The 23,153-nt window shown below is 51.1% G+C and overlaps 9 protein-coding genes across 9 annotated transcripts; 3 read left to right on the top strand and 6 right to left on the bottom strand.

Annotated features, from left to right (window-relative positions):
* Positions 1–16: 16 nt before the first annotated feature.
* N7473_009086 (uncharacterized protein) lies at positions 17–349 on the bottom strand (the record flags this gene model as incomplete). Its single annotated transcript, XM_057155025.1, has 1 exon — positions 17–349. The coding sequence occupies one exon, from the start codon at positions 347–349 to the stop codon at positions 17–19; it is 333 nt and encodes a 110-aa protein (XP_057006155.1).
* Positions 350–1,492: 1,143 nt separating this feature from the next.
* Positions 1,493–4,244, bottom strand: N7473_009085 (beta-glucosidase; the record flags this gene model as incomplete). The annotated part of the gene is made up of 3 exons (XM_057155024.1): positions 1,493–3,875; positions 3,925–4,094; positions 4,161–4,244. 3 exons carry the CDS (start codon positions 4,242–4,244, stop codon positions 1,493–1,495), a joined length of 2,637 nt encoding a protein of 878 aa, XP_057006154.1.
* A 134-nt stretch (positions 4,245–4,378) lies between these two features.
* On the bottom strand, positions 4,379–4,627 carry N7473_009084 (uncharacterized protein; the record flags this gene model as incomplete). Its single annotated transcript, XM_057155023.1, has 1 exon — positions 4,379–4,627. One exon carries the CDS (start codon positions 4,625–4,627, stop codon positions 4,379–4,381), a length of 249 nt encoding a protein of 82 aa, XP_057006153.1.
* Positions 4,628–6,067: 1,440 nt separating this feature from the next.
* N7473_009083 (lipase family alpha/beta hydrolase) lies at positions 6,068–7,461 on the bottom strand (the record flags this gene model as incomplete). The annotated part of the gene is made up of 6 exons (XM_057155022.1): positions 6,068–6,100; positions 6,154–6,270; positions 6,331–6,903; positions 6,963–7,180; positions 7,285–7,328; positions 7,379–7,461. 6 exons carry the CDS (start codon positions 7,459–7,461, stop codon positions 6,068–6,070), a joined length of 1,068 nt encoding a protein of 355 aa, XP_057006152.1.
* A 205-nt stretch (positions 7,462–7,666) lies between these two features.
* Positions 7,667–7,897, top strand: N7473_009082 (uncharacterized protein; the record flags this gene model as incomplete). The annotated part of the gene is made up of 1 exon (XM_057155021.1): positions 7,667–7,897. One exon carries the CDS (start codon positions 7,667–7,669, stop codon positions 7,895–7,897), a length of 231 nt encoding a protein of 76 aa, XP_057006151.1.
* Positions 7,898–8,101: 204 nt separating this feature from the next.
* Positions 8,102–11,650, top strand: N7473_009081 (uncharacterized protein). Its single transcript, XM_057155020.1, has 3 exons — positions 8,102–8,452; positions 8,505–9,108; positions 9,183–11,650. Exons 1-3 carry the CDS (start codon positions 8,305–8,307, stop codon positions 11,602–11,604), a joined length of 3,174 nt encoding a protein of 1,057 aa, XP_057006150.1. The 5' UTR covers positions 8,102–8,304; the 3' UTR covers positions 11,605–11,650.
* A 389-nt stretch (positions 11,651–12,039) lies between these two features.
* On the bottom strand, positions 12,040–13,958 carry N7473_009080 (VOC family protein; the record flags this gene model as incomplete). The annotated part of the gene is made up of 2 exons (XM_057155019.1): positions 12,040–13,699; positions 13,783–13,958. 2 exons carry the CDS (start codon positions 13,956–13,958, stop codon positions 12,040–12,042), a joined length of 1,836 nt encoding a protein of 611 aa, XP_057006149.1.
* Positions 13,959–15,969: 2,011 nt separating this feature from the next.
* N7473_009079 (18S rRNA pseudouridine methyltransferase) lies at positions 15,970–18,558 on the bottom strand. The gene is made up of 3 exons (XM_057155018.1): positions 18,253–18,558; positions 17,617–17,873; positions 15,970–17,531 (listed from the first exon to the last, which is right to left on the bottom strand). The coding sequence occupies exons 1-3, from the start codon at positions 18,293–18,295 to the stop codon at positions 17,055–17,057; spliced, it is 777 nt and encodes a 258-aa protein (XP_057006148.1). The 5' UTR covers positions 18,296–18,558; the 3' UTR covers positions 15,970–17,054.
* A 2,767-nt stretch (positions 18,559–21,325) lies between these two features.
* N7473_009078 (ESCO family N-acetyltransferase) lies at positions 21,326–22,620 on the top strand (the record flags this gene model as incomplete). Its single annotated transcript, XM_057155017.1, has 2 exons — positions 21,326–21,357; positions 21,423–22,620. 2 exons carry the CDS (start codon positions 21,326–21,328, stop codon positions 22,618–22,620), a joined length of 1,230 nt encoding a protein of 409 aa, XP_057006147.1.
* Positions 22,621–23,153: the final 533 nt, after the last annotated feature.

Genomic DNA, 23,153 nt, shown 5'->3' with positions numbered 1-23,153 from the left:
TCACACTCACACAAGCTTAATCAATCTCATTAAGCCACACGCGGATCATATCGACACCTCGTCGCACAGCAAGCAATCGAAGGACAGCGCGGAGATTTCCATCATTGATCTCGGTCTCCATAGGGAGGAAGTTGCCGCCTGATTGATTCCAATCCACCCACATCTTGGTGATAGTTCGTTCTCCTTGTTCCAGGTAGAACTCGGGAATAGTGGGACGCAGGCTTTGGTAGAAGCTGGCAGCAAGAATTTCAAAGGATTCAATGTTTTCATCAGCTAGGACCACTTCATTGATCCTGGTTTGTCCTGCCAGGTTGATAATGATAGGGACGAGACCATCGGATGCAGACATGATGATGGGTTTGCGACTGTGTCGGAGAACTGCTAGTAAGAATGGAGAGGAAATGTAGATTACAGTGCTCAAAATCAATGAGCACAATCAAGCTGATTTATAATTTGAATTTTTGACAGCTCTCCTCATCGAATGGTCTTGTTGATTACAATTCTGCTACCCGTTTGAGGCTGTCGCGCTAAAATAATACGAGGTTTAGTTTGAGGATTGCACTAATCACGATGGTTCCTATCATTTTATCTCGTGTTCCAAGATACGAGATCCTCCACTGCTGCGTATACTTTAGCTTTCTAATTATATGCCATCGGGAAGGCTCCGTCGGAGAGTTCTCACTATATCGGGCTTCTCGGAAATAGGACAGCTTTCGCGGCTTATTGAAGGACCTGGATTCGCAACTTGAAAACCCTGGTAACAGAGGTTATCCCATCGTATCGTGGTATATTCGTGGGGTCCACCAGGCTCAGTGTCTACACAATCCACATATGATTTTAAGGAGAATTAAGTCAATCTAAAAACCTCACGCGGTGAAAGTGCCAATAGAAAGCCCATCCCTAATAGTAGACTTATCTCATCCCCACGAATTATACAAGACCTACTCTTATTAAGATTCAAAAGTACCAAGCGTTCATTTCTACCTTAACTAGTGAGCCGTGCCGCAGCCTCGGGTGGCTGAACTCTCCTCGTTGAGTCCTACCTGAAATTGAAATATCGCGAGGGTCTAGTAGCGGAACACTCGGACATCTTCCTTGCCGAACCAATTTTTTTTTGGCGATGAGCTGATTAGCTACTAGATGGCATTGCTGCTGATGCTGGCTCGAGGACCCTTGGCCACATCTTGGCGTCGGGTTGAGGGGCGCATATAGCGTATTAGAAGGCTAGTGCGTCAGGCAAGTGGTGAATACGAAGTGGTCAAATGAAGCGGAAAAGTAGAGGGGAGGAGTTGTGAGTGCAAGTTGGAGGAAAGGGAGCAGGGGTAGATAGTGGTTAAAAGGCGAGACCAGGCTACACTTTGAAGCAAGGATTTCGACTCTGGAACATCCACGTATGCCAATGGAGCAATATACATTTTTCAATTATCGTATCGTATCATTCTGCTCCAACTCTCCGACTCTGACATTGAACATCCATTACCAGCCACAATCATTACTCCAGCCGCGAAGTCAGCGGCAAATCCCGACTCGAACGCCCAACATACACTCTCTTCGGCGAGTCCGAAACACGCCAATTCTGCGCCTTAACATCCCAATTGCTCAGATCACGACGCGTCAATGTAGCCCGGAAAGTCGAGCTCTGCCCAGGCAGCAGGTGAATTCTATCGAAATCTCTCAGCTGGCGAGGCGGGTTATCACCCCCAAGATCGACATATAGCTGGACGACTTCATCGCCGGCGACGTGGCCGGTGTTTGTGATCTTTGCGGTGATCTCGTATAGCTCTTCGTAGAGCATGCTGTTACCGCCACTGGAGACTTGATCTCCAGCGGGGTTGAGAGGCTGAGGAGAGCCGTCGCGTGCATGGGGTGGTATGAAGTCTGTACGGCCGTATTCGGGGTCTTCAGAGGCGGCGCGGAGGGAGAGTGTGCTGTTGAGGTAGGGATAGATGAAGGATCTGATGTACTTGAAGCCGGCAGGGAACTTGTAGGTATTCAGATCTCCACTGGGTGGCTGTCCGATCGTAGGTGCTTGGGTGGTTGTACCGGTCGTAGGGCTGTATGGTCGGACATGCTTCTTCACAACTCGTAAGTCGGAGTATTTGAAGGTGGTATAGGAAAGACCATATCCGAATTCGTAAATTGGCTCGATCCCGGCTTTGTCGAAATGGCGGTAGTCGAGGTAAATGCCCTCGGTGAAATCCTGCTGAGGCGCTCCCTGGCCATTGTTGGGTTCGTACATGATGTCGGTGCCATAATCCTTTCGGCTTTTGGCCCAGGTAAATGGAGAGCGACCGGCAGGATTGACTTTGCCCCAGAGGATGTCCACGAGGGCATTTCCAGATTCTTCACCGGGCATGCCTGCCCAGACGATAGCAGTGATATTCGGGTGCTCATAGAGGTCGTTCAACAGCACGGGACCGACAGAGTGTAAAACAACTATTGTGTTGTTGCACAGCGAGCTGACTGTGCGAATTACTTGGTCCGCATTTTGCCAGAGAGTCAAATTGTTGCGGTCACCCCAATTGTTGTCGACGGTAATGTACCCCTCGCCAGAGTCGGCATTGCCAAACACAATACAGGTTGCGTCTGGCTGCGAGACAAGCGAGGAGATAGCCTTATCGTCATAGTTATCGAAGATGCTTTCGTAACGACCACCGTACTCGAGAACCTTAGCCTGAATAGCAGAGTCGGGAGTAACCAAATAAGGGAACTCGGTGGACCCAGACCCCCATCCCATGGCCAGAGTGCCTTGATCACATCCACGGTCTGCACAGCCGTTGGGTCCCTTAGGATTCGGCCCAGCATCCTCGCCAACAACAGCAACGAACTTGGGCTGCTTAAGGGGAAGGGCATTAAAGTTGTTTTTCAACAGGACAGTTCCCTTTGCAGCAGTCTCGCGAATGAGCTTGTTATGGTCTGCACGGACATCGACATGCCAGTTAACCTGCTCATAATCCTCCTTGCTATAAGCGTACTTGAACCCATAAGTGTCATGGGTCCAGGCATTGAAGTTGACATCGGGTTGATCCTCGATGGTAAGGCCAACTTTGAAGTATGCAGCCATGATACGCATCGCCATGTCATCCAAACGCCATTCAGGAACTGTGCCGTTCAAAATTGCAACGGTGAGGTTAGAGCCCCAGAAGCTCAAGCCGGAATCAAATTGGGTATCACCGGGCATACTCATATCGAGTCCCGCCAGAGCCGATGACACTCCGGAGTGGTGGGCACCCCAATCACTCATGACAAAGCCTTGGAAGCCCAATTCACTCTTGAGGAGCTTGTTAAGAGTCTGACTGTTTTGGCACCCATAGGAATTGTTGATCTGGGAGTAAGAGCACATGAAAGAGCCCACACCAGCGCGAACAGCATCAGCGAATGGCCACAAGTATAGCTCATGCATAGCACGATCGTTGATATTGGATGAAATAGAATCAGAGATGGTATATCCGTGACCCGCAGCTTCACCGACTTGACGGAAGTGCTCCTGCTCATTGCCAATGTAGTGTTTGGCGCAAGCAATGACTCCGGTGTCCTGCATGCCCTTGATAGTCTCAGCCATGGCGATACCAGTCAAAACAGGATCCGGGGAGAATCCTTCCCAGTTACGGCCACCCTCGGGAGTGCGACCCAAGGGACCGGCAACAGGCCCCAACTGAATGGTGATACCTTTCCCTTTGTGTTCCTGTGCCATGGCACGGCCTCGTTGGTATAGAATCGAGCGGTCAAATGTTGCGGCAGCCATTTGGCTAGACGTGAAAGCGGAGGCATAGTCTGCGAACCGAACACCCTGTGGTGAATCCTGGGCACAGAAGCCCTTGAATCCAAGACGAGGAATAGATCCAGTGTTTCCTACACAAGGTCCATTTTCCCAGCTTCATAGAGTTAGTTGCTAGTCGCATCGTAACGAAAAGAGAGACTTACCCAACACCCGTGGTCAGGTTGATCTTCTCCAAGATAGTGAGCTGCGAGACAAAGCCATGAGCTTTCTGGTACGCAGCCTCCCAGCCCTCAGCGTGAGGATTCATCCATGGTGATGGGTAGAAGGGTTCTGAGAAAGATTCCTTGGCTTGTGTCTTGTGAAGCAATCCAGGCTGTAGCGGTAAACGATTAGCTTCATTCGATCGCACCAAAACGCGCCTATTGATAAGGTGACAAACCTCATGCTCTTGCATAGGCTGTGCATTCGCAGCGACTTGGCTCGCCCATGACGCGAAGGCCAGAAGAATAGTAGAGCACTGCATGCTTCAGACACTGGGCTGTTGTCGACCGAGAGTGTCAAGCCACCTTCGAGGTCCGTCTGGCGCCAGTATTGTATGTTTGGTTCAGACACCAGAGGGGTTGCGCGAAATGCGCCCATTGAGACTCCATCACATTCTTATATCGCGTCGAGCATTTTCGCGTCCTGGGTCACGCTACCAACGGGTGGGTAGGGTGCATCCGCGTGCTCGGGACTGTTTTTCTTGAATGGGCCCTTGGAAGCCATTCCATTGGCTTTCCATCGAGCAGTCTCGAAGGAGCTTGGTCCCTTCATAGCCAGTGGCGGCAGTCGTCTGCGATGCTCCACAACAGCCGAAGATCCCTGGGAGTCAACCGATGATGATCCGTACCAGCTCTGGGCTTCCATGATCTTCGTCTAATAGAGTGAGGTGGATAACCATAGTATCATTACTTGACCTTCTGCCCAGCAGCACACCAGCATGTCAGATCTCTTCTTCTGTTATGGTGGGTCAGCAAGCGACGGCGCAAGGTATGCAGCTAGCCCATCCCTTGGGCATCCCTGCCCAGAACCGTACCTCGCGGCAATGCCAGGTACAAACGTGAGAGGTTATCAGCAACCATTGCTCGGTCCAGCTCCCAGGGTAAATTATAGTCTTGAAGAAACTTCAAAAGTCGTCCAGTTTTTGTAGGTGCAAAGTCGTGAAGATAACGATGCTCTGCAAGCAATAAATCAACGGGTCGACCGTCCGAGGCCGGTATTCGGGTAATTTTTTGGGGTTCTGGGTGTCCATCGATACTGAAGGTATTCGTTAGATTATTTGATTCCATATTAGATCCAAGCAGTCCATTTTCCATGATTCAACATGGAGGCTCGATGCTTTAGTAGTAATGTCAGAAGAGGAGGTCGGACCTGCTGATGTCCATTGGTTACCGTACCGAGATGTGGGGACAACCCCAGATGCAAACAGGCCAAACAAAGGTACCATTATAAACATGGATATTATGGGACGGTTCGAGGGCATATAGAAAGTATATGGAGGGCCAGATGGAAGAAGGAAATAGATAGAGTAGACAAAAGGAATACAAAATGTAAAAGGATGACCCGAGGGTACGCGAGGGAAAGAAACGTTTCAAAAGCAGGGAGACCGAAGAACGGATGCAGTATACAAGAGACAAGATAGAAAGTCTGAATAGCCTCACGTACCAAGCAGACAGTGGCCAGCGGGGTCAAACAAATCTTTAGGCCCCAGTTTCCAGAAAAGGCAAGTGCCTGCCTAAAAGCCGCCTTCAGGACAAAATTTAGGGGGATGTACGGACTAAGCAATCACCCAGAACCACCCGTGCCCTGGCGGTTAAGCTCCTGCATGGGGTCCTTTAGACACGCTCTATTGGCATGCCCTAATTGTAGGGTGTCGGTTCGAATCCCCTTCGCACTTTACCTGGCCGTGGAGATCCTCCTTGCACAGGTGGTAAGGTGGGCGTAATCCCTCCTAAGAGGAAAGAGACACGTCGCGGGGTTTGGGGCCCTTCGGGGATTTTTTTTAATTAATTCATTGCATAATATTACTTTCATAACACAGACGGTGTTTCTCCCTGTTTTGAGGCTATTCAGATAATGGTGTGGCTTCGATTAGCTTAAAATCCGGGGCCTCAGAGTCTGAAATCTCCACCACCATGTTGTTTGATGACCCACCCACCCAACATAGATTACAAATTTTACACACACATTATGAATGAATCACTTGATTAATTTCAGGTTGTATTTGCTTCCCGTAATTCAGCATGCTCTTGACTGACCACAGCTATCATTGACACATCTACAAGCACAGCCATAACCAAAAGACTCTCATTCAGGAGGAGGCTTCACACCATTGTAGTTCTATAAGCTGTCAGAGACAGTAATTGTTCCTCACAGCTGTATGATGCACTTACAATAGTCCCGATAAGCTTGTTAGCATCCTTGGAAGTACCGTACAGGTTTCCCGCAACGTTACCCCCATTGTTGACAATATTGCGATTGTCAACATTCCCTTGATTCACAGTAATACTCTACTCCCAAGTCAGCAACCAGGAAGGAGGGTATCTGAATATCAGAAGCAGAAAACACACCTTTGCATCCAATCCATGAACCCCACTCAAATCTTTACCAATATCCTTAATCCACTGACACAACTTCCCCACCACATTCTTATAATCCGCGCTATCCTCATCTCTAAACTTGCACATGGCAATATGATCCTGAGAAATCGAGAGCGCATCAACACCCAGCCAGCTCGCCGACTCCTTGGGAACAACCTTCCCAATCTTCTTCCCCATGATGTTATACAAGGACTCATCCTCGAAGAAACAGGCCACTTCAAGGAAGGGCTTTGTCCGCGAGCGATCTCGTTCTTTCAAGAACTTGGCAAACGCATCGTTGATACTGATGAGCTTGGCGGAGCGTTCTTCAAGATCCTTGATGTTCTGACCAGCTGCGGGCATGAAGTATTTCAGTATGTTGACAGCGAAATTGCCGTATTTGGCTATGGAGGAGCCGTGGAAGGGAGTTCCCAGGAAGAGGGTGCCGATGGTTCGATCGGCGATTTCTTTGGCGGCTTCGTCGGTGCCGTGGGGTTTGGAGAGGGCGTTGGCTACTACCAGGCCGCCTAGACTGTGTGCGACGAATATGATGGGACGGTCGGTCTAGTATAACAGACGAGCTTGTTAGAAAGGTTCCAGATTGTGTATAAGCAAATACCCACCGTGTTGGTCTTGCCGCGCAGTCCAACTAGAGCATGCAGCAAAGACGCCGAGTAGTTGTCGATTGTCAAATCAGTCGATATACCCTTTGGATTGACAGGTGGGTAGAAATAGGCAAAGTCAGAGTTATATCCAAAGGACATAATTCGTGCCGTGGGACAGTCCGTGGGTAGGAGAGTCTTGGGCCAGAATTGAGAGCGAAAGTCGTTTTTCCATGTCCCTATTTTGTTTCATCCTGATTAGAATGGGCGTGATTGGAAGTACCAGCACAGCAGAGAGGCGTCTTGTGCTTATTATTCTCTTTTTCCATTGCGAAGTTCTTACATGTGTCGACTCTGTCTCCTGAAAGGCCGTGGACGAAGACGACGCTACACCCTTGTTAAATTCATTCACCAAGAGTGGTGCTAGAACGACCTACTCTACATTGGCACCCTCCTCTGGGTCATAGAGGATATCCCCGAGCCCTTCTCTGACGGGCTCCGCAGACTTGGAATCAGTCATGCTAGCTGATGGTAATAGAAAATCGAAATGAGATGTAACAGCAGTACTGTCAATGCCAGCTATGTGACAAACCAACGATTACAAGTAGAAAGAAATTCAAGCAGGCTCCGATAGAGCTAGCTATACTTATGAAAGCTACCCCTCTCGAGCATCGAGGGCCATTCTCAGCCGCATTCTGTACCCAATATGACAAATGCAGGCCAGTATGCACCCCCTCAAGGAGGAGTTTATCAGCACCAGCACCCAACAGACATACAACATCTATACAATTGGTCGCCATCCCGCCCGAACCTCGTGGCAGTCTGCACCTCAGCCCACCAACAACCCCTCATCTTCAGCGAGAACAAATCCAACCAATCTCCAAGTTGGGCTAGCGACGCAGGTATCTGCCGGGCAGTGGGGTTGGCATCGTCAGGAAGGAATCAGCGAGGATTGATAGGCGCCCGGGCTTAGTGGCGCAAGGCTGACGGTCATCTGCACGGTGATATATGCAAATAGAACACCATCTGGCACCCGGGTTGACTGTCTAGAGCGATCAACAATGCACGAGAATGCGAGGGAACTGCATGCGATGACGGTGCTCATGTTCTTTTCTTTTCTTTTCTTTTTTTCGAGGGGTCCCAGCTGAGCCTCAGGGTATGTACACTCGGTGACTCGGTCGCATCGACTCGTAACGATCAATCCAGGATCATCAACACTAAACAACGATGGTTAGTTCATCCTTCTGTTGGATTATTCAGTCGATGATAGCCTTTCTCTTGAGCTTCAATACATCTTGATGGACGAGGGAGAAAGCGAGTCTTGTCATCGCTTCCTCCCTCGGGTCCAACCGAGATCGATCGCATGGCAGACCCGCCAACCCCTCCACACACCCCCGCCAGCTCGTCCAAAGGCACGTCGAATGTCAACCAGGGAAATGTGAATAATGGCGGTATCCGAAATAATGGAGGTGTCGTCACTGGGAACGTTGCCGGGTTCAACACGATAGTCGGTAATCTTTAACCCTATCGAGTTCTGCTACACATAGTTACTGACTAAATCAGGAACGCTCAATATCACCGTCGATTCGGCCTCTAATCTCACGGATAATATTCAAAGTTTCACTGCGCGTGTTGCGACGGCTGCGGAGAGGTTGAGGGATGTTGAGAATAGGATTCGCGCGACTTCGCAGCTTTTGGGTAGTATTCGCGATTTGGTCATTGCGCGAGCGGCGAAGGAGGATATTCAGATCAACAGGGATTTCAGAGTTCAAGATGGGGATGATACCGGGGCTGCAAGCGGTGTTCCGACGAATGATGGAACGAGAGGTGGAAATGCAGGTGGTGAAGGTGAAAGAGGCCTCGATGCTGGTCAAGCTCCAGATGGCGCAACGGCTCCAGCACCGAACATCCTGGAGAAACCCTGCTTTCGCGACTTGGTGAATGCGAGTAAAAGTGCCGCTGAACGTTTTGATATCATCAATACAAGGATTCGGGAGGCATTCAACAGAATCGAGCCTATGCACCGAGGACGGGCCAAGGTTGAAATAAGCGAAGAGGACCGACAGAAATTCTTTTTGACGGAGAAGGATATCGATGATATGGAGAGACACATTGAGTCTCACAAACTCGAGGTTCACATTGCTTTGACTGCATTTGAGGCGACGATGTAAGTATTTGTCGTGATCATGACCGTTCCTGAATAAGAAGACTCGTCAATTAACATATAACCCTTCTCCATAGGGGCGACAAGCGGTCCGAAGAGATTCAATCAATCATTCTGGATATGTTCAAAGAGATTAAAAGGATTGGGGAGTATTTCTTCACTCGCAGTCATGGACCTCTACCTCCACTTCCACCAGGACGCCGACATAGAAGTCGAGGTGTAAACCCACAAGACGATGATCGAGGCCAAGGAGCATTTTATCGAGATCCATACTTCAGTCCATACGACCGCCAATCGACATACCCATATATTCGACCTTTCGTTTTCCCCGACCTCTCCAGATTGACATCGCTATACCTAGGTTGGACATTTACCAAAGGCAGACCCCCATATCTGCAAGTCAACCCCCAATCCAATCAGCCCTCGTGGCGATGGGCGATCTGCAGTCAAATGGCCCTCTCGACCGAAGAACTTTTCCTCAAAGTCCTAGCCCAGACTACCAAGCGTTCAAAGCTCCGGCGTTCCATCCAGGACGATTGCAAAGATCTACTGAGGACGAGTGTTCAGAGGATGCTTGTGGACAATTTGCTTCGAGATCAAAATCTGAATTTGGGGAGGCAACATCCGTACTTGGAGTTGAAGTTGGCTGGCTTGTCGGCTAAGAGGAAGAGGATTGGCTTTTTCTCTGAAGAGACAAAGAGTATCGATGTTATCTTGAAAACTGAATGGTCTCCTGATGCTCCAATGCATGATCCTATAAGGCCTGGGCCTGGGCCTGGAGGGGGTGGACCGCCAGCACCACCACCACCACCACCATGGGGAGGAGGACCAGGAGGAGGAGGACCAGGAGGAGGTGATGATGATAGTGGTGGTGGCCGTTTCTCCGGCCCTGGTAGGCCTCTTGGGACTGGCTTTCATGGAGGAGCAGGAGGTGGCAGCGGCCCTGGATATCCCCCCGGTAGAGGTCCACGCCATACCAGTCAAGTTCCACCACCACCACCTCCTCCTCTTGGGGGTAGCAGTTCCCATCCTGGTCAGAAATCTCACAAGACGAGCCCGCCAGGAATCCACCATTCACCCCCACGGACAACACCATCAAAATCGGCACCCGAAGTAGTCTCCCGCGAGCCACGGATGTACGTCGTCCGAAAGAAAAAGGGCAAAGCCGCGGCCTCAGACAGCGAAAGTCCTCGCCGAGTATTTGTCCGAGATAAACGTGGTATCTTAAGAATATCAACTGAAAATCATCGTCCGAGCAGCTCCCACGCAGACAACATCGATGGAGTTCCGGTACCAGCTCACACGGTCCATCATTCTACTCACCCTCCACCACCAAAGCCTGCTGTATACAGCCACGCCCAAGCAGTATACCATATCCCAGCTGAGATCCGTCCTCAAACACGCGTATATCCCCCACCACGACCCGCTCCTGAAAAAGTATACTCCTCATCCTCCGTTTCCTCCTCCGATGACGAGTCTGAAGAGTACTCCAAGTGGCCAGCCAGACCTCAACCCCCAAGCATACAAATCCTATCCCGAGATATGACCCGCGAACAAGAAAAGAGAGTCGTCGACGAGATCTTCGCTGAATGGGAAGACGGAGTCCACGGCAAACCCACCACTAGCACAGGACCAGCAGCCTCACAAAACCTAAACCAGAAACAAAAACTGGAACAAGAAGAGCGCATAAAACTCCAGACTCCATCAACCCTGGTGCCGCAAATTGGACCAACGCGTCGAATGATGATGGAAGTTGAACACGAAGCCCAAAGGCACGAGAGTATTGAGGCGACGATTCGCGAGTCGCATAGACTGGAGGAACCGAGTCATCATACATACACACGTGAACCGCGCCGGAGACGGCGACGCTCACGCTCTCGCCCGCGCGAGCGCGAGCACTCCTTTACAAGACCCCAACGACAAAGCAGGGGCTTCGTCTTCGTAGACCGAGACGGGAACACCCGTTTAGATGACGAAGGCTATGAAGACGTAAGAAGGGGATTCGCTGATCCAGAGGGGTATTACCGGCATTTTCCCGGACCGAGCGTGATGGTACCCGGTCCATCGAGATCGTACGGGGCCCGAGGTCCGGGGATACGGGCTCGGGAGAGCTATGCTCATCCGGATGTGGCAGATGTGGAGGCTAGTCCAACATTTCTGTTTGAGAGGGGGAGGGAGAGTGGGAGAGAGAGGCAGAGGGATCCTTTCGATATACCTATTATGGAGCATTTTGTTGAAATGCCTTATCCCGAGAATCTTGAGAGTCGTGAGAGGCGGAGGGAGTATTTTGAGACTCCGGTTGTAGAGCACCTTCATAGGGCTCATCCGGAGAGTCATGGGAGAGTGAGGGTTGTACCGTCACATACGGAGAGAGGGCGTGAGCGTGTGTTCGTGGCGGAAGTACCTGAACGGGCGTCGAGGGCGAGGGGGAGAGTGAATGTTGAGACGAGGAGTCCCAGGGTGGAGCTGTATGAGTCGGTGTATGACTCGTCTGACTGATGCCCGATCTGGTTAATGTTTCCGTGTATGATACTGATACCCAGGAATGCAATGTATGTATACAACTTGAAGTTGTTTTGTGGTAGAAGTAAATGCAGTTCAATTTGTAGCGATCTATATATGCAATATGCAATTTCCATTTCCATGCAAAGTATTAGAGTGGGGAAGAAGCTCCCACGTCGTCTGTCGTATAGGCTGAATATCTGAAACAGGTGTCAAAGGAGGAAGAAAGAGCGAAGAAAGGAAGTATCAAGATCTTGATGCCATGTAGCAGGGCAAGAAGGATGAAAAGAAAAGAAGGTCAAGAGACTGATCAAAAGGAGGAAGCAAAAAGAGAAGAGAAGAGAAGAGAAGAGAAGATGAAAAAGAAGGCATGCCCAGATATGCAGGGTCCAAGGATGCACCCAAAATACATCCTACCACCATCACAATCACTCAAACAACAACCTCACTCCCTCTCCGACTAGACCCAATAGCCTTAACAGTCCGCTGCGACGACCTCGAAACCTGACTCACACTATCAGCCGGTCTAACCGGCTCCTCAAACCTCGACTTCGACGAATGCGAATGCGCATGCGAATGTCTGGACCCCTTCGAATGCGAACGCGAATGCTTCGAATGCTTCGAATGCTTCGAATGTCTCGAATGATGCGAATGACTCGACCGCCCGGACCGACTCCCCCCAACCTGGCTAATCGAGTCATCAGGCGTAACATTCGAATCCACATCGACGTCAATCACGCTCTCGGGGAGAAGCACATGGCGCGCCGAGATGTGCGATTTCGGCGCTTGGCTGGGCGCCGGGCTGTAGAAGGAGTTTGCAGAGGAGCCGGCGGGGAGGGGGATGTTGCGGGCGGATGTGGTTGATTTTCCTGTTTGGCTGGGCATCGCGCTGTAGATTGAGCCGGATGTACCAGCAGGGAGGGGGATGTTTCGTGCTGAGCGGGTTGAGGAGGCTGTGCTGCGTGCGTCGGCGTCGTGCTTGGAGTGGGAGTGGGATTTCACGGTGTGCACGCTGTGCGAGGATGCGGCGCGGTACACGAGCCGGCTGTGCTCTGAGTAGCCGTCGTCTGTACTGTGGCGACGCTGGGTGGCCGATGCCTTGATGGTTGAGGCGGAGTGGACGCTGCCGGCGCGCGGCTTGTCGGCTGCATAGCTGCTGATGAAGGTGCTGGGGTTGCATGGGTAGCGTTGCTGCGCGGCGCTGCTGGCGGGTGGGTACTCGATTGCGCGGAGTGGCATGCCCTCTGGAATAGAGAAGACGCTGCCACCGTCAGAGGCGCGCCGGCCATGGTCGTCTTGGTAGTACTCCGTAGCTTCGTAGACGGTGCTAGCCCAGGGATTCTTGGACATGATACCCCGGGACATCGTGGAGCGGGCAGCAGAGGCAGAAGTATAGACGCTGCGCGCAGGAGGGGCTTCGATGGCGCGGAGAACTTGTTGTCCTTGCGATATCGCTTCTGAGATTTGTGAGGGCGCGGCCATCAACTGTGGAAGGTCGGGTGCGTATTGTTGTTGGTATTGTTGCTGCTGATATTGGGGTGAAGGTGCCTCTTTGGATTCGGAAGTTGTCGACTGCGAGTCACCTTTCACCATAGCATATGCTACGGCAGCACCAGCAGCGGCGCCGATGAGTGTACCAATAATAGTTTTGGCAGCTTTGCTGCCATCATCGACCTTTTGGACTGGTGGTGGACCATAAGCGAGAGCCGATCCTGTTGACTTTTGCGAGACAACAGATGGAGCGGGAGCAGCTTTCTCAATGGTCGTTGGCGCTTTTGATATTGCACGAGACTTGGTTTCTGATCTCGCTGCGACGCTAACAGCCTTGGACACCACAGAGCGATTTTCCAGCAGGGCTATTGTCGGGCCGCCGACTTCTGATGCGACGACAGTGCTGCCAGGTCGGTAGACTGCTTCGATGCTGTTTCCGTCAAAGTCTATCACGGCAGCGCTGTGGTAACCGGATTGTGAGTCGCGGGTTCGTGGCTCGCCATGGAACTTGCCGCCGGCTTGGATAGCTTGGTGGAAGAATGCGGTGACAGCATCTTTGGATGGCGCTGGGAATGCTACATGTGCTGCGCTGGGGAGAACTCTGGTAAGGTTGATGTTAGCAAGATATACTCTTGATATGCTTTCTCGGATAAACCCCGCAATCCCTATCAAAAGCTCACATACCCAGGCTTCTGCTCCGTAATCCAGAAATCCGCAGGCTCTCCCTGCTTCTGTCCAAAGCCAATATAGTCATCATGTCGGCCGATAAACTGGTACCCCAGGGGCTGGAGGCAGGAGAGGAAGAACGAGGTGGAAGTGGGGAGATGTGAGACGGTCAGGGTCAAATGGGAGACGGGCATGTCGGGATAGTTGGTTCGAACAGAGTTCAAGCCAACGTGCTCGAAAATAGTAAGCACGGAGAAAGAGGCTGGCGAAGAATATAAAGATTGGATAGACGATTGCAAGGCGCAAAAGATCTGTAGATGAAAGAAGAAAGAAAAAACCCTGCACCTCGAAAGCAGGGAGTGAATATATACGGTGAACGGAGAGGTAGGACTGTATAGGAAGACCGCAACTATGACACACCACCCAATTATCAAGCTAGTCTGGCTAAGAACCAGTCACGACTCGCCAAATGAAAGGGGAAAAAAAGGGGGAGAAATAGTAGTCTGTCTCCAGTTTCCGGAAAAAGAATATCTATCCTAATTAGTTGGTTAGTAACAGACTGCTTAACTTGTCAGTCAAAGAAGAATCCACCTTGTGCCCAAAAAGCCTGTCCACCGCAGTTGTCCGAGAACGGCAAAGTCATCAGCCTAACCGGGTCCCAGCAGTTTAGTCGACGAGTAGTGGAGACCCTGGCCTGGCCCCTCGAGCAGTCATGCACGACGAGGAAGCCTATCCTATCATCCTATGCCTATGGAGGGGGGAAAGAAGTGGATGGTGGATCTAATCACTGACCTCGGAAGAAGCCAGCCCCAAGTAACCGGCTTTTCATCCGACTGAAGCAAAGATCAAACAACATTACGGTAGGCGTTCTGTACTTACAATAGTAACTCCTGTGGCTAACTCATGGCCAACACAGATCAAATCATCACTAGGCCTTCTACCCGATCAAGCGATCTGCGGGAAAGCTAGCAGGTGAAACGCGTGCCCCGGGCGCGGACTGGCTGTCAGGACTCCTTCGAGGCGTGAGGCGAGGCGGCGGCCAGGCTCGGGCCTTGTTGTCCGAAGAAACCCTGATGTTTAGCCCATCATTCAAGTGTACTCCGTAGACTGTAAGTTGTAGATCCTCATCCCAGGGCCCTGCAAGTTGCTCATCCAGGAAAACGACATGGGCAGCATAACGTAGTCATGCACGCCCAACCACCTGAACTACAGTAACAAGGTGAGATACCGCCCAGAACCCAAGCACTCAATTCAATCAAATCAGATCAAATTACATACCGAGCCAAAGCTCTATCCTATCCACAGAGTCCTAGCAGGTTCGCTATTCCGACAACACCACCAGCGGGGCCACTCGCTCGGAACCCAGGGTGGCCAAGTCAGCGCGGGGACAGACAGTGGAGCTTGGCGGAGGGGCGACCAGAATGCGTGGATGAGTACGAGTGGGCAGGTATATACACAGTGGGCAGTGGGTGTGTGTTCTCTTGCTGGACTGGACAAATAATAACATTCGGAAGACCTGTCTGGGTGGGTTTGTCGAGTGGAGACGGTGGAAACGTGCATTGGCCATTGAAAGAGGGCGGGTTTGGTGATGGAGGGCGGAATTGGGTTGAAGGGCTTGACCGCTACTGTTCTGCTACTGCTACTACAGATTACAATGTATTATTTGGAGGGGGCTGGTGTTGGACTTGATTCTGCAGGATTGTACGGGGATATTAAATGGAAGGAGATTGCTATTACTATTTTCATATTGTGTATAATTGTAGATGACTGTAGAAGGAAGATACATGTACGGAGTACCGTAGTTGACTCTGCATCTACTGAATTAACTCTCGCTTATGCGAGACGGTAGACTCACCAATAACCCTCTACCTCCAAGCATCTAAAGGTCTATGGAGTCCTAGACTCTGACTGTATTCGTGTTTAGCGCGAGAAGAAAGTACTGTGCTGTAGCTATGCGCGCGCCCTGGGCAGATATGCAGAAAACTAGTAATCCATGAGGCTGGTTCTGAACAGCTTCCCATCCATCCATAGTATCATTGTACTAAGTGAATATGAATAGAGTCGCAAAAATGGGGTGATTGGTCCAGGCAGAACGTACTCCGTACACCCCTTCCGATTAGCGGTCGGGTCGCGTTTCGTGGTGTTGGTTGGTTTTATATATTTAGGTACAGTACAGTACAGATTTTAGCTAGCAGGACTGACTGTGCTACTGTAGACTGGAGTGGGCCTTGTGCAGGGTCAGGTCAAAGTGAGGCGGACACTTGAGTCAATGCCACGTCGAGGACATTGCTCTCCTAAACACCGACTATCATCTACTATCTCAAGTGGTGGTATACGTACAAAAGTCCCAAAGTAGGCTACCAGATCCTACCAAAAATGATACTACTCAGCTTAAGTGAGCACTTCTACATCTAACAGCATTCAACTCATATACAAGGATATCAAAAATAGTACTGTATTCAAACACAATATGTGCCTAATCTCAGAAGCCATTGTCAAGCAACAGGGGCTCCCGATCGATATTTGCTATTTGCTGTTCACTTTTCTGGTCTCATCGCCACAGTCGAAGAGAAAGGGCTGCGCTGCGGGAAAGAGAGGGCTCTGGATCAGGACTGGAGCGGCGAAAAGGAACCAAATGCCATCCAGTCCGAGTGTCTCTTTTTTTTCTTTTTGTTGGGGGGTTTTCTGGTCTTGTCGTGGGATTTTCGTTCCAGTGTCACGATGCTTTTCTTTCTGATCAAAAGAATTAAGAAAAAGAATTGCAGGACAATGGCAACGGTGATCCAGACAAAGTTGCCCCCCCCCCCGTAACTCAATCCAGGGCAAGAGGGGAAGCCCCGATCCAGAGGAACAATTCGATATGATATATGATGCGACATGGCTGGCTAGGCCGTCCCGTCGAGAGGTATGCTTCACGGGGTAATCGATAGGTCGGTCAAAAACGCAAGTAGAAATAAAATATAGTCCAAAGACAAAAGAAAGGGACGACAGCCAGCAAATGCAAGAGAACAACAGAACAAAAGTAGAGGCGTATTGTTTCTTTTTCATGTCGTATTTGTCGAAATTGCTTCCTCCTAGAATCGAGTCTCCCTGTCGGCCCGTCGGTCCAAGTCAAGACAAATCACGAAAACACTCAACTCAACAGAACCCGCTCGTGGTCCAGTCCCCATCGCAAGGAAATTCGTGGCGGTCATGGGCACGCGGAGATGATGCCGGAAAATCTGCGAACGGCAGGCTTAAGGGACGCGCGCGTAACGCTGCGCGATTTAGTTTTCCCCTTTCGCCTTCGCTCACAGAATATCCCACACCTCCTCGGCTGCGTGGCAGAACTTGCTGCAAGCCACACTGGCACTGAGACTGTAGTTGCTGATGGAGATGGTATCGTCCTTGAAGGAGTCGGCAAAGTCATCGTGACCCTTGGCCATGGCACCGACAAAGATGGCGATACTCTCGCGGGGACCAAGGGACTCGATGTAGTCCTTGGTGCGGACAACGGGTGCCTCAAAACTCATGGTCACCTTACGGCAGTTCGGGGGCAGGTGGTCGGTAATAGGGTTCTTGATGACCTTGAGCAGCTTCTCTTGGGAATTGGTGGAGCGAATGGACAGGCGGTGCAACAGTTGGACCATGAGACCGGCGAAACGCTTGAATGTACGGGGAATGCGAACGGAGGGGTTGACTTCGATCAGGACACCCTTGGCGGTGTGGATGAAGATTTGCAGGCGGCCAGCCTTGTTGACGGGGGAGTCGAGGAGGGTGAGAAGGCACTGAAGTGGAGGGAAGATTACATGTTAGGATGCATACGAAAAAAATATGATCTCCGCATCACGCGACACTCGGAGCAGTCCATACCTGGTGAGTGATATCCGGACGAGCCTCGCTGATATCCCGGTTCATCTTACGCATGATACCAATGTGCTCATCACTGTTCAGCAGGGAATACTTCTCATCCTTGGCTCCAGCACGCCCACTGGAGGCCCGGTAGGTCTCCAGACTGGCATTTGAGAGAATGACGATTAAACGCTGAGTGTCCTTGTCGTGCGACGGAATAGGTGCATGCTGCTCGGCCACGAGTTGCGGCAGCTCGGGCGGCGGGCACGACTGAGTCCCTGGCGAGTGTATGTCGTTAGCGGGTTGCACACTTGCGCCTGCGGGCTGGGCCTTCCGGGCATTTGGAGAAGAATGAGGAGATGGCTGCTGTTGGTGCTGCTCCCGCTGCTGCTGGTTGTGCTGTTGCTGGCCGGGCTGGAATGGAATGGCCGCGGGGAAGAGTTTGGATGGGTTCAGTTGCACAGACTCGGCCTCGTCTTCCTTCGAGACTGGCTGGTGCGAGTCTGCAGCGTCTGCGGGGAGGGAATCCATGGTGCAAGGATATCCTCCTCGTCGCGGGGAAGAAAATGTTGGGGAGGGAAAAAGGGTAGAAGCAATTCAAACGAAGCAGGGAGATGGGTAAAATCTCAAAAGGTACGAAAAGGAGGGGTCACTAACTCGCACGCTTTCGCTTTCCGGCCACTTGTGCGGTATCCGACATTGTTTGGGGGGAGGATGATGGGATGAAGGTTGGAGAAATTGTCGAAGAGATTTTTGGAGGGTCCGCGCTGCTCGGAGGTTCCGCAATCCGCGGGTCAAAAGCGGGCCCCGAAACGACTTTTTGGAGCAACTTTGGACGACGTTTCAATTGGGAAACTGATAACCTTCGATCTGGCCTTTACCTATTTTTTGACTCCTCAGATGTGGGACTTTAGGAAAGTTCATGGACTGATCATTAGGTGAGTAAGTATATATGGCGAAACCAAGTAAGCCAAGGAGATAGGCCTGCCCCCTCTTCTTTAAATAACTCCGCTAAAGTCTCCATAATCCCCGACCGGAGACTTTCAAGCGATGTAACTACTATAGTTATACGGGGTTGTTAGTCAATGGCGTTGTCTCAATGATCTTACTGTCGGGGACTACGCCGAGCCGACCTCGGTGAAGATCCTCTCCTCACTGAGGGATCTAGTCGGAGTCCGATCACCGAGCTTATTCCTGCACGCTACTGCAAATCTACTGCAGAAAACGAGGATTGATTAACTCAAGTCGGAGGTGTCGGAAAAAGACACGGAGAGAGAGTGAGAGGTTGCAGAAGAGGTGGAGAGACTCTAGCAGCACTGCAGCAGCCCCCAGTTCAGCTATATAGTCAGCTGGTCCTTTCATAGTTACTCTTGTTCAGGAGGTTGCTTTTCTTCAGCTTTACGAGAGAAGACAGCCCTCCCTCGGCCTGCTCGGCCGGTGGCATCCCGCTCAGGATTGGTGATGCGCCATGTGTAACCAATAATCTGCACGGAAGTCAGATAGTTGCAGATACATTAGGGAATGCTCTCTTCTTCGACCTTCATACCCTGCTCGCCATGCCCATCATTCGACACAGATGGAAGCAGGAGGCCCATCGAAGACGTTAGAATCGAGGAAGTGAGATCCAGATGGAAGGCCCCAACTTCTGAAGTGATACGAGCGATCGGTCAGCCTTGCTGTGCTTTCTAGCGGTCCAAAGGAGTGCATATCGCTGCAGTGCTGACACCCGGATCATCTTCCTCCTGGATCGAGCTCAACCCCCACTTTGCAGCTGGTGCCTGTCATAGCCCTTGATTCTTCAATGTGACGATCTCGCTCGTCATCATCCTGTCTGACGAAGCAATGAAACTCCGGTGCTTCAACTGCGGCCGCCAGCCCGGGGATTTGCATTCTGACTTCTCGCCCATAGCTCCCTGTAGGGTGCATAAATTCGCCACCCGATTACAGTACCCCCGTGCTTCTGAAACTTTATGCTGTGCAAGCATAACCCCAGTCCACCGCGGAGATCCGGGGGTTAAGGGGGGCAAGCGATGACCATGTTCGATGGAGGGTACGCCAACCTCTTAGTTCCTGACCCTCGTCACGTAACAGAGACGACAACAAGAAGAGAGTGTGGGAGATTGACAGGGAGAGTTTCGTAACGAGCGGCCAACGGCCAGGCTGAAACCAATCAGTGTGCTGGATCTGTGACCTTGCCCAGAGGTGTCTAGCCCCGGATCCAATCAGCACTGACGGGCATGAGACGCCTCCCCGAATAAAACTCCGGTTTCTTCCTGTGAGAAACTTATTAGTAGGCGCCATCCGGAGCAGAGTCTCGCGACAATCTCTCAAGATTAGAGATCAGACCTCGACCCCATACTTTCTGATTTTCAGTTAGATGGGAGAGTTGTCAAGGTGATTGGTGATGACGTTTGGTTAATTTGGGGGCTGTCATTGGCGGGCTGGAAGATGCAACGGCCCTTCCTTGCACGATGCAACGCGGGAATAGCCCAACACAACACCAACTGGCTGGGCTGGGGCGTTCTTAGGTTTCCTTGGGCCTCTCTGGCAGCCTGGCTGTGTTCGTCTTGATAGCATAATAGATTCGTCTGCCTGGCTTCGTCCGCTAGCCTCATCCCCTTGTGGAAACCAGTCAGACAGTCAGACGGCACTGCCTAGCCTTGGTCATTGAATCGTCGAACTATCGAATGGGCTTCGAATATGACCAAGACGAGGGACTAGAATCTGGGGCCAGATCCTCATAATCACCTTCTTGGGGAATTTTTTTCGTGCATTTCTGTCATCGGTCGTATTCATATAGAAAAGGCTTTTATCAAGGGTGTAGGCGAGCAAAGAGATGCTTGTTGCCCTGTTGGTTAGGGGGCCACATCCTTGAGGCTGGGATAACTCTCCCCCAAGCTCGCTGATTGCTGGAGTGAAACGAACCCAAATGCAAATGAACAAATTAGCGAGCTGGACAAATCAGCGTCTAGTGTGGATGGTTCCTGGGCACGAAAGGGGGGCTGCGAAAGGAGGTCCCACCGAACATACCAGAGCGACGGGAATTTACAGCCATATAGAATTATGGAGAATTATGGAGGATCATGACATTTTGCCAACGATGACTCCAACTCTAAAGATCAGAAAAGCATAGAAATAAATACGACCTAGTGGAGGAGGGGTGTAGTTGAATAAGAACACGACAGGCAGCCAGTTGGGGCTCAACTATTGACTCAATCAAATCATAAAGCATTTAATAAGACACCAGTACTCCGTCACTTTTCATCATCTTGCATTGCTCATCCTCATGTGGAGTATACTTGCTTAAAACTCTCGTGCTACTGTAGGTACCATCATCCTCTCATCCTCCTTGTTCCGGTGGCGACTCTTGTGTCTTATTAAACTTATTAACCGCCCCATCACAGCTCGTGTGGCTCCCTGTTGATCGCTCCGATTATTAAACTATCCTGTCCCTGCTTTCTCCATATCTTTGCTTTCTCCATCATCCTAACTATCCAGCTTTTCTCTGGTTCTAAGTCATTGCTCCTCCTCCCCCAGCAAGGGATACCTCAGAGTAAGTGGCTGACCGAACGGAACTCACAAACCTGACCTAAACAATATGACCTAAACCAGTTAGCGCCACGCGTGCAGTGGAACCGGACGATCCGCCTATGTAAACTGGCAAAAACCCCCCCGTTGGAAAATAAACATCTTCTCCCCTCCCCTCCACAAAGATCAGACTTCCAGGGAGATGCCGTGGACAGTCACCAATTCTTTTAAGCGGTACGCGATCCCCCCATTCTCGCGACCCCGGCCATCAACTAACACCCCGTCCCCCTTTTCTCCAGAGGCCTGATGAAAACATACGGAAGACCGACATGGCGCGTGTATGACGATGAACGGGCCGCGAAAAAACGACGCGTCCAGGATGAGTCGGACGAGGCGGAAACCAACCTGCAATATGCGATTCGCGAGTCCTCCGCCGCCGTCTTGTCTAGTCCTTCGCGCCGCAACTCGGTGGTCTTGTCCGAAGGGACCCTCGACGATATCGACGATCTCACCACTCCTCCGTCCTCGCCACCTCCGCGTTTGAGCCCTCCCCCCGCCAACACTCGCAAGCCGACCTTTGCTTTTCTCAAGCGCAAACATAAGGAGGCTACCGCGGGGTCTCCTCTGACGGAAGTCAACTCCAACAGTGTGCGGTCGTCGGTAGACCCGCCAAAGCAGCAGCAACAGCAGATCCATTCTCATCCACCACCACCACCGCAACCGCAAAAAGTAACGCCAAAGCAGCCCGCGCTGCGCCAGATGCAAATCGACCTAGGTACTGAGGTGCGCAAGACCTGTGCGACATGCGGGATGGAGTACATTCCCTCCAACACGGAGGACGCGGCTCTGCATAAAAAATTCCACGAAATGAACTCGACTGGCGTCGACCTAGGCAAGGCTTTCATGCGCGCCAATGCTTCACGCTGGGTCTACGAGGCCACGCGCTTTGAAGAGGGTTACGTGGTGATCGTTGATCGTAAGGCCACGCCAAGCGCCAAGAACCAAGCGAAAAAAGTGCTCGAGGTGGTCAATAAGGAGCTTTCGTCGCCGGAAATCGAGGACGAGGTACTCTGGAGCCAGGCCGAGCCTCCGAAACACCTACACACCGATAATAATGAGGAGAAGGTCGATCGATACCGAGTGTTTTTGCATATGAAGGACAGCCGGTGCGTGGGACTATGTCTGACGGAGCGTATCTGGGAAGCGCGCCCGGTGGTTCAGGGCGAAAGCAATGGCCATGCGAACGGCTCGTCCGTGTCTGTCAAGGATGAGGTGCACCCAGCGATTGTTGGGGTTTCACGAATTTGGACATCGGGCGCGTCGCGAAGGAAGGGTATTGCCTTGGATCTCTTGGATTGCGTGGTCAGCAATTTCATCTACGGCATGGAGATCCCCAAAGATAAGATCGCGTTCAGCCAGCCCACAGAGAGTGGGAAGAAGCTGGCTCACAAATTCTTCGAGGAAGATGCGACGTGGCATGTGTATAATGAGCGGTGATGAGGCTGATCAAACGCCACGACCGGAGATCTGAAGACTCTACGTGGATGGGAGAAGCATGGCATCTATTGCATGGGCAATTTGTGGAGGTTTAGGGGTCTTCTTTTTTTTTTCTCTTCGGATCTTTTCTACCCGATCTTTATATTCTTACTGGGATTATTCATATGGCACACGGAGGGAGGGGGATTCTTTCTATCTGGTTGGACTGGGGCTTGTTTATTCTTCTGGTTGTTTTCTTCTCTGTTTCTTTGCGCTCTTTTACAGCATTCATTGTACCATACTAAACGACCCTGGTTGTCTCAGTCAAACCAAGAACTCATTTCATTTTCGTTTTATCAATTATTCAAGCCAAATATCCTGGTAAAATTCAAGTAATCACCGTTGGCCCTGAGGGACATAGAAGTATTGGATTCGCGACTGCAGCCTCTCGGGGCTCCCGGACGCCATCGGAGAGAGGGGGGGCGGATGGATAAGAAAGCGCGGGGATCCTCTCCCCTCCTTCCAACCTTCTCTCCCACGAGACTGAGAGAGAG

This window comes from Penicillium subrubescens, assembly GCF_028828155.1.
Source record: "Penicillium subrubescens strain IBT 31985 chromosome Unknown utg000006l_segment0_segment0, whole genome shotgun sequence".
NCBI classification, from domain to species: Eukaryota; Fungi; Ascomycota; class Eurotiomycetes; order Eurotiales; family Aspergillaceae; genus Penicillium; species Penicillium subrubescens.
Note: the sequence above shows the minus strand (reverse complement) of the source record. Positions and strands in the feature narration are given on the sequence as shown.

What these genes read in the sequence shown, in the direction of transcription:
- N7473_009081 (XM_057155020.1), top strand. Translation starts at nt 8,305, where the DNA reads ATGGCAGACCCGCCAACCCCTCCACACACCCCCGCCAGCTCGTCCAAA. An exon ending in CGGGTTCAACACGATAGTCG is followed by an intron (nt 8,453 to 8,504) that starts GTAATCTTTAAC and finishes TGACTAAATCAG; the next exon opens with GAACGCTCAATATCACCGTC. An exon ending in ACTGCATTTGAGGCGACGAT is followed by an intron (nt 9,109 to 9,182) that starts GTAAGTATTTGT and finishes CCTTCTCCATAG; the next exon opens with GGGCGACAAGCGGTCCGAAG.
- N7473_009079 (XM_057155018.1), bottom strand. Translation starts at nt 18,295, where the DNA reads ATGTCGGATACCGCACAAGTGGCCGGAAAGCGAAAGCGTGCGA. An exon ending in CGGAAAGCGAAAGCGTGCGA is followed by an intron (nt 17,874 to 18,252) that starts GTTAGTGACCCC and finishes TACACTCGCCAG; the next exon opens with GGACTCAGTCGTGCCCGCCG. An exon ending in GTCCGGATATCACTCACCAG is followed by an intron (nt 17,532 to 17,616) that starts GTATGGACTGCT and finishes CCTCCACTTCAG; the next exon opens with TGCCTTCTCACCCTCCTCGA.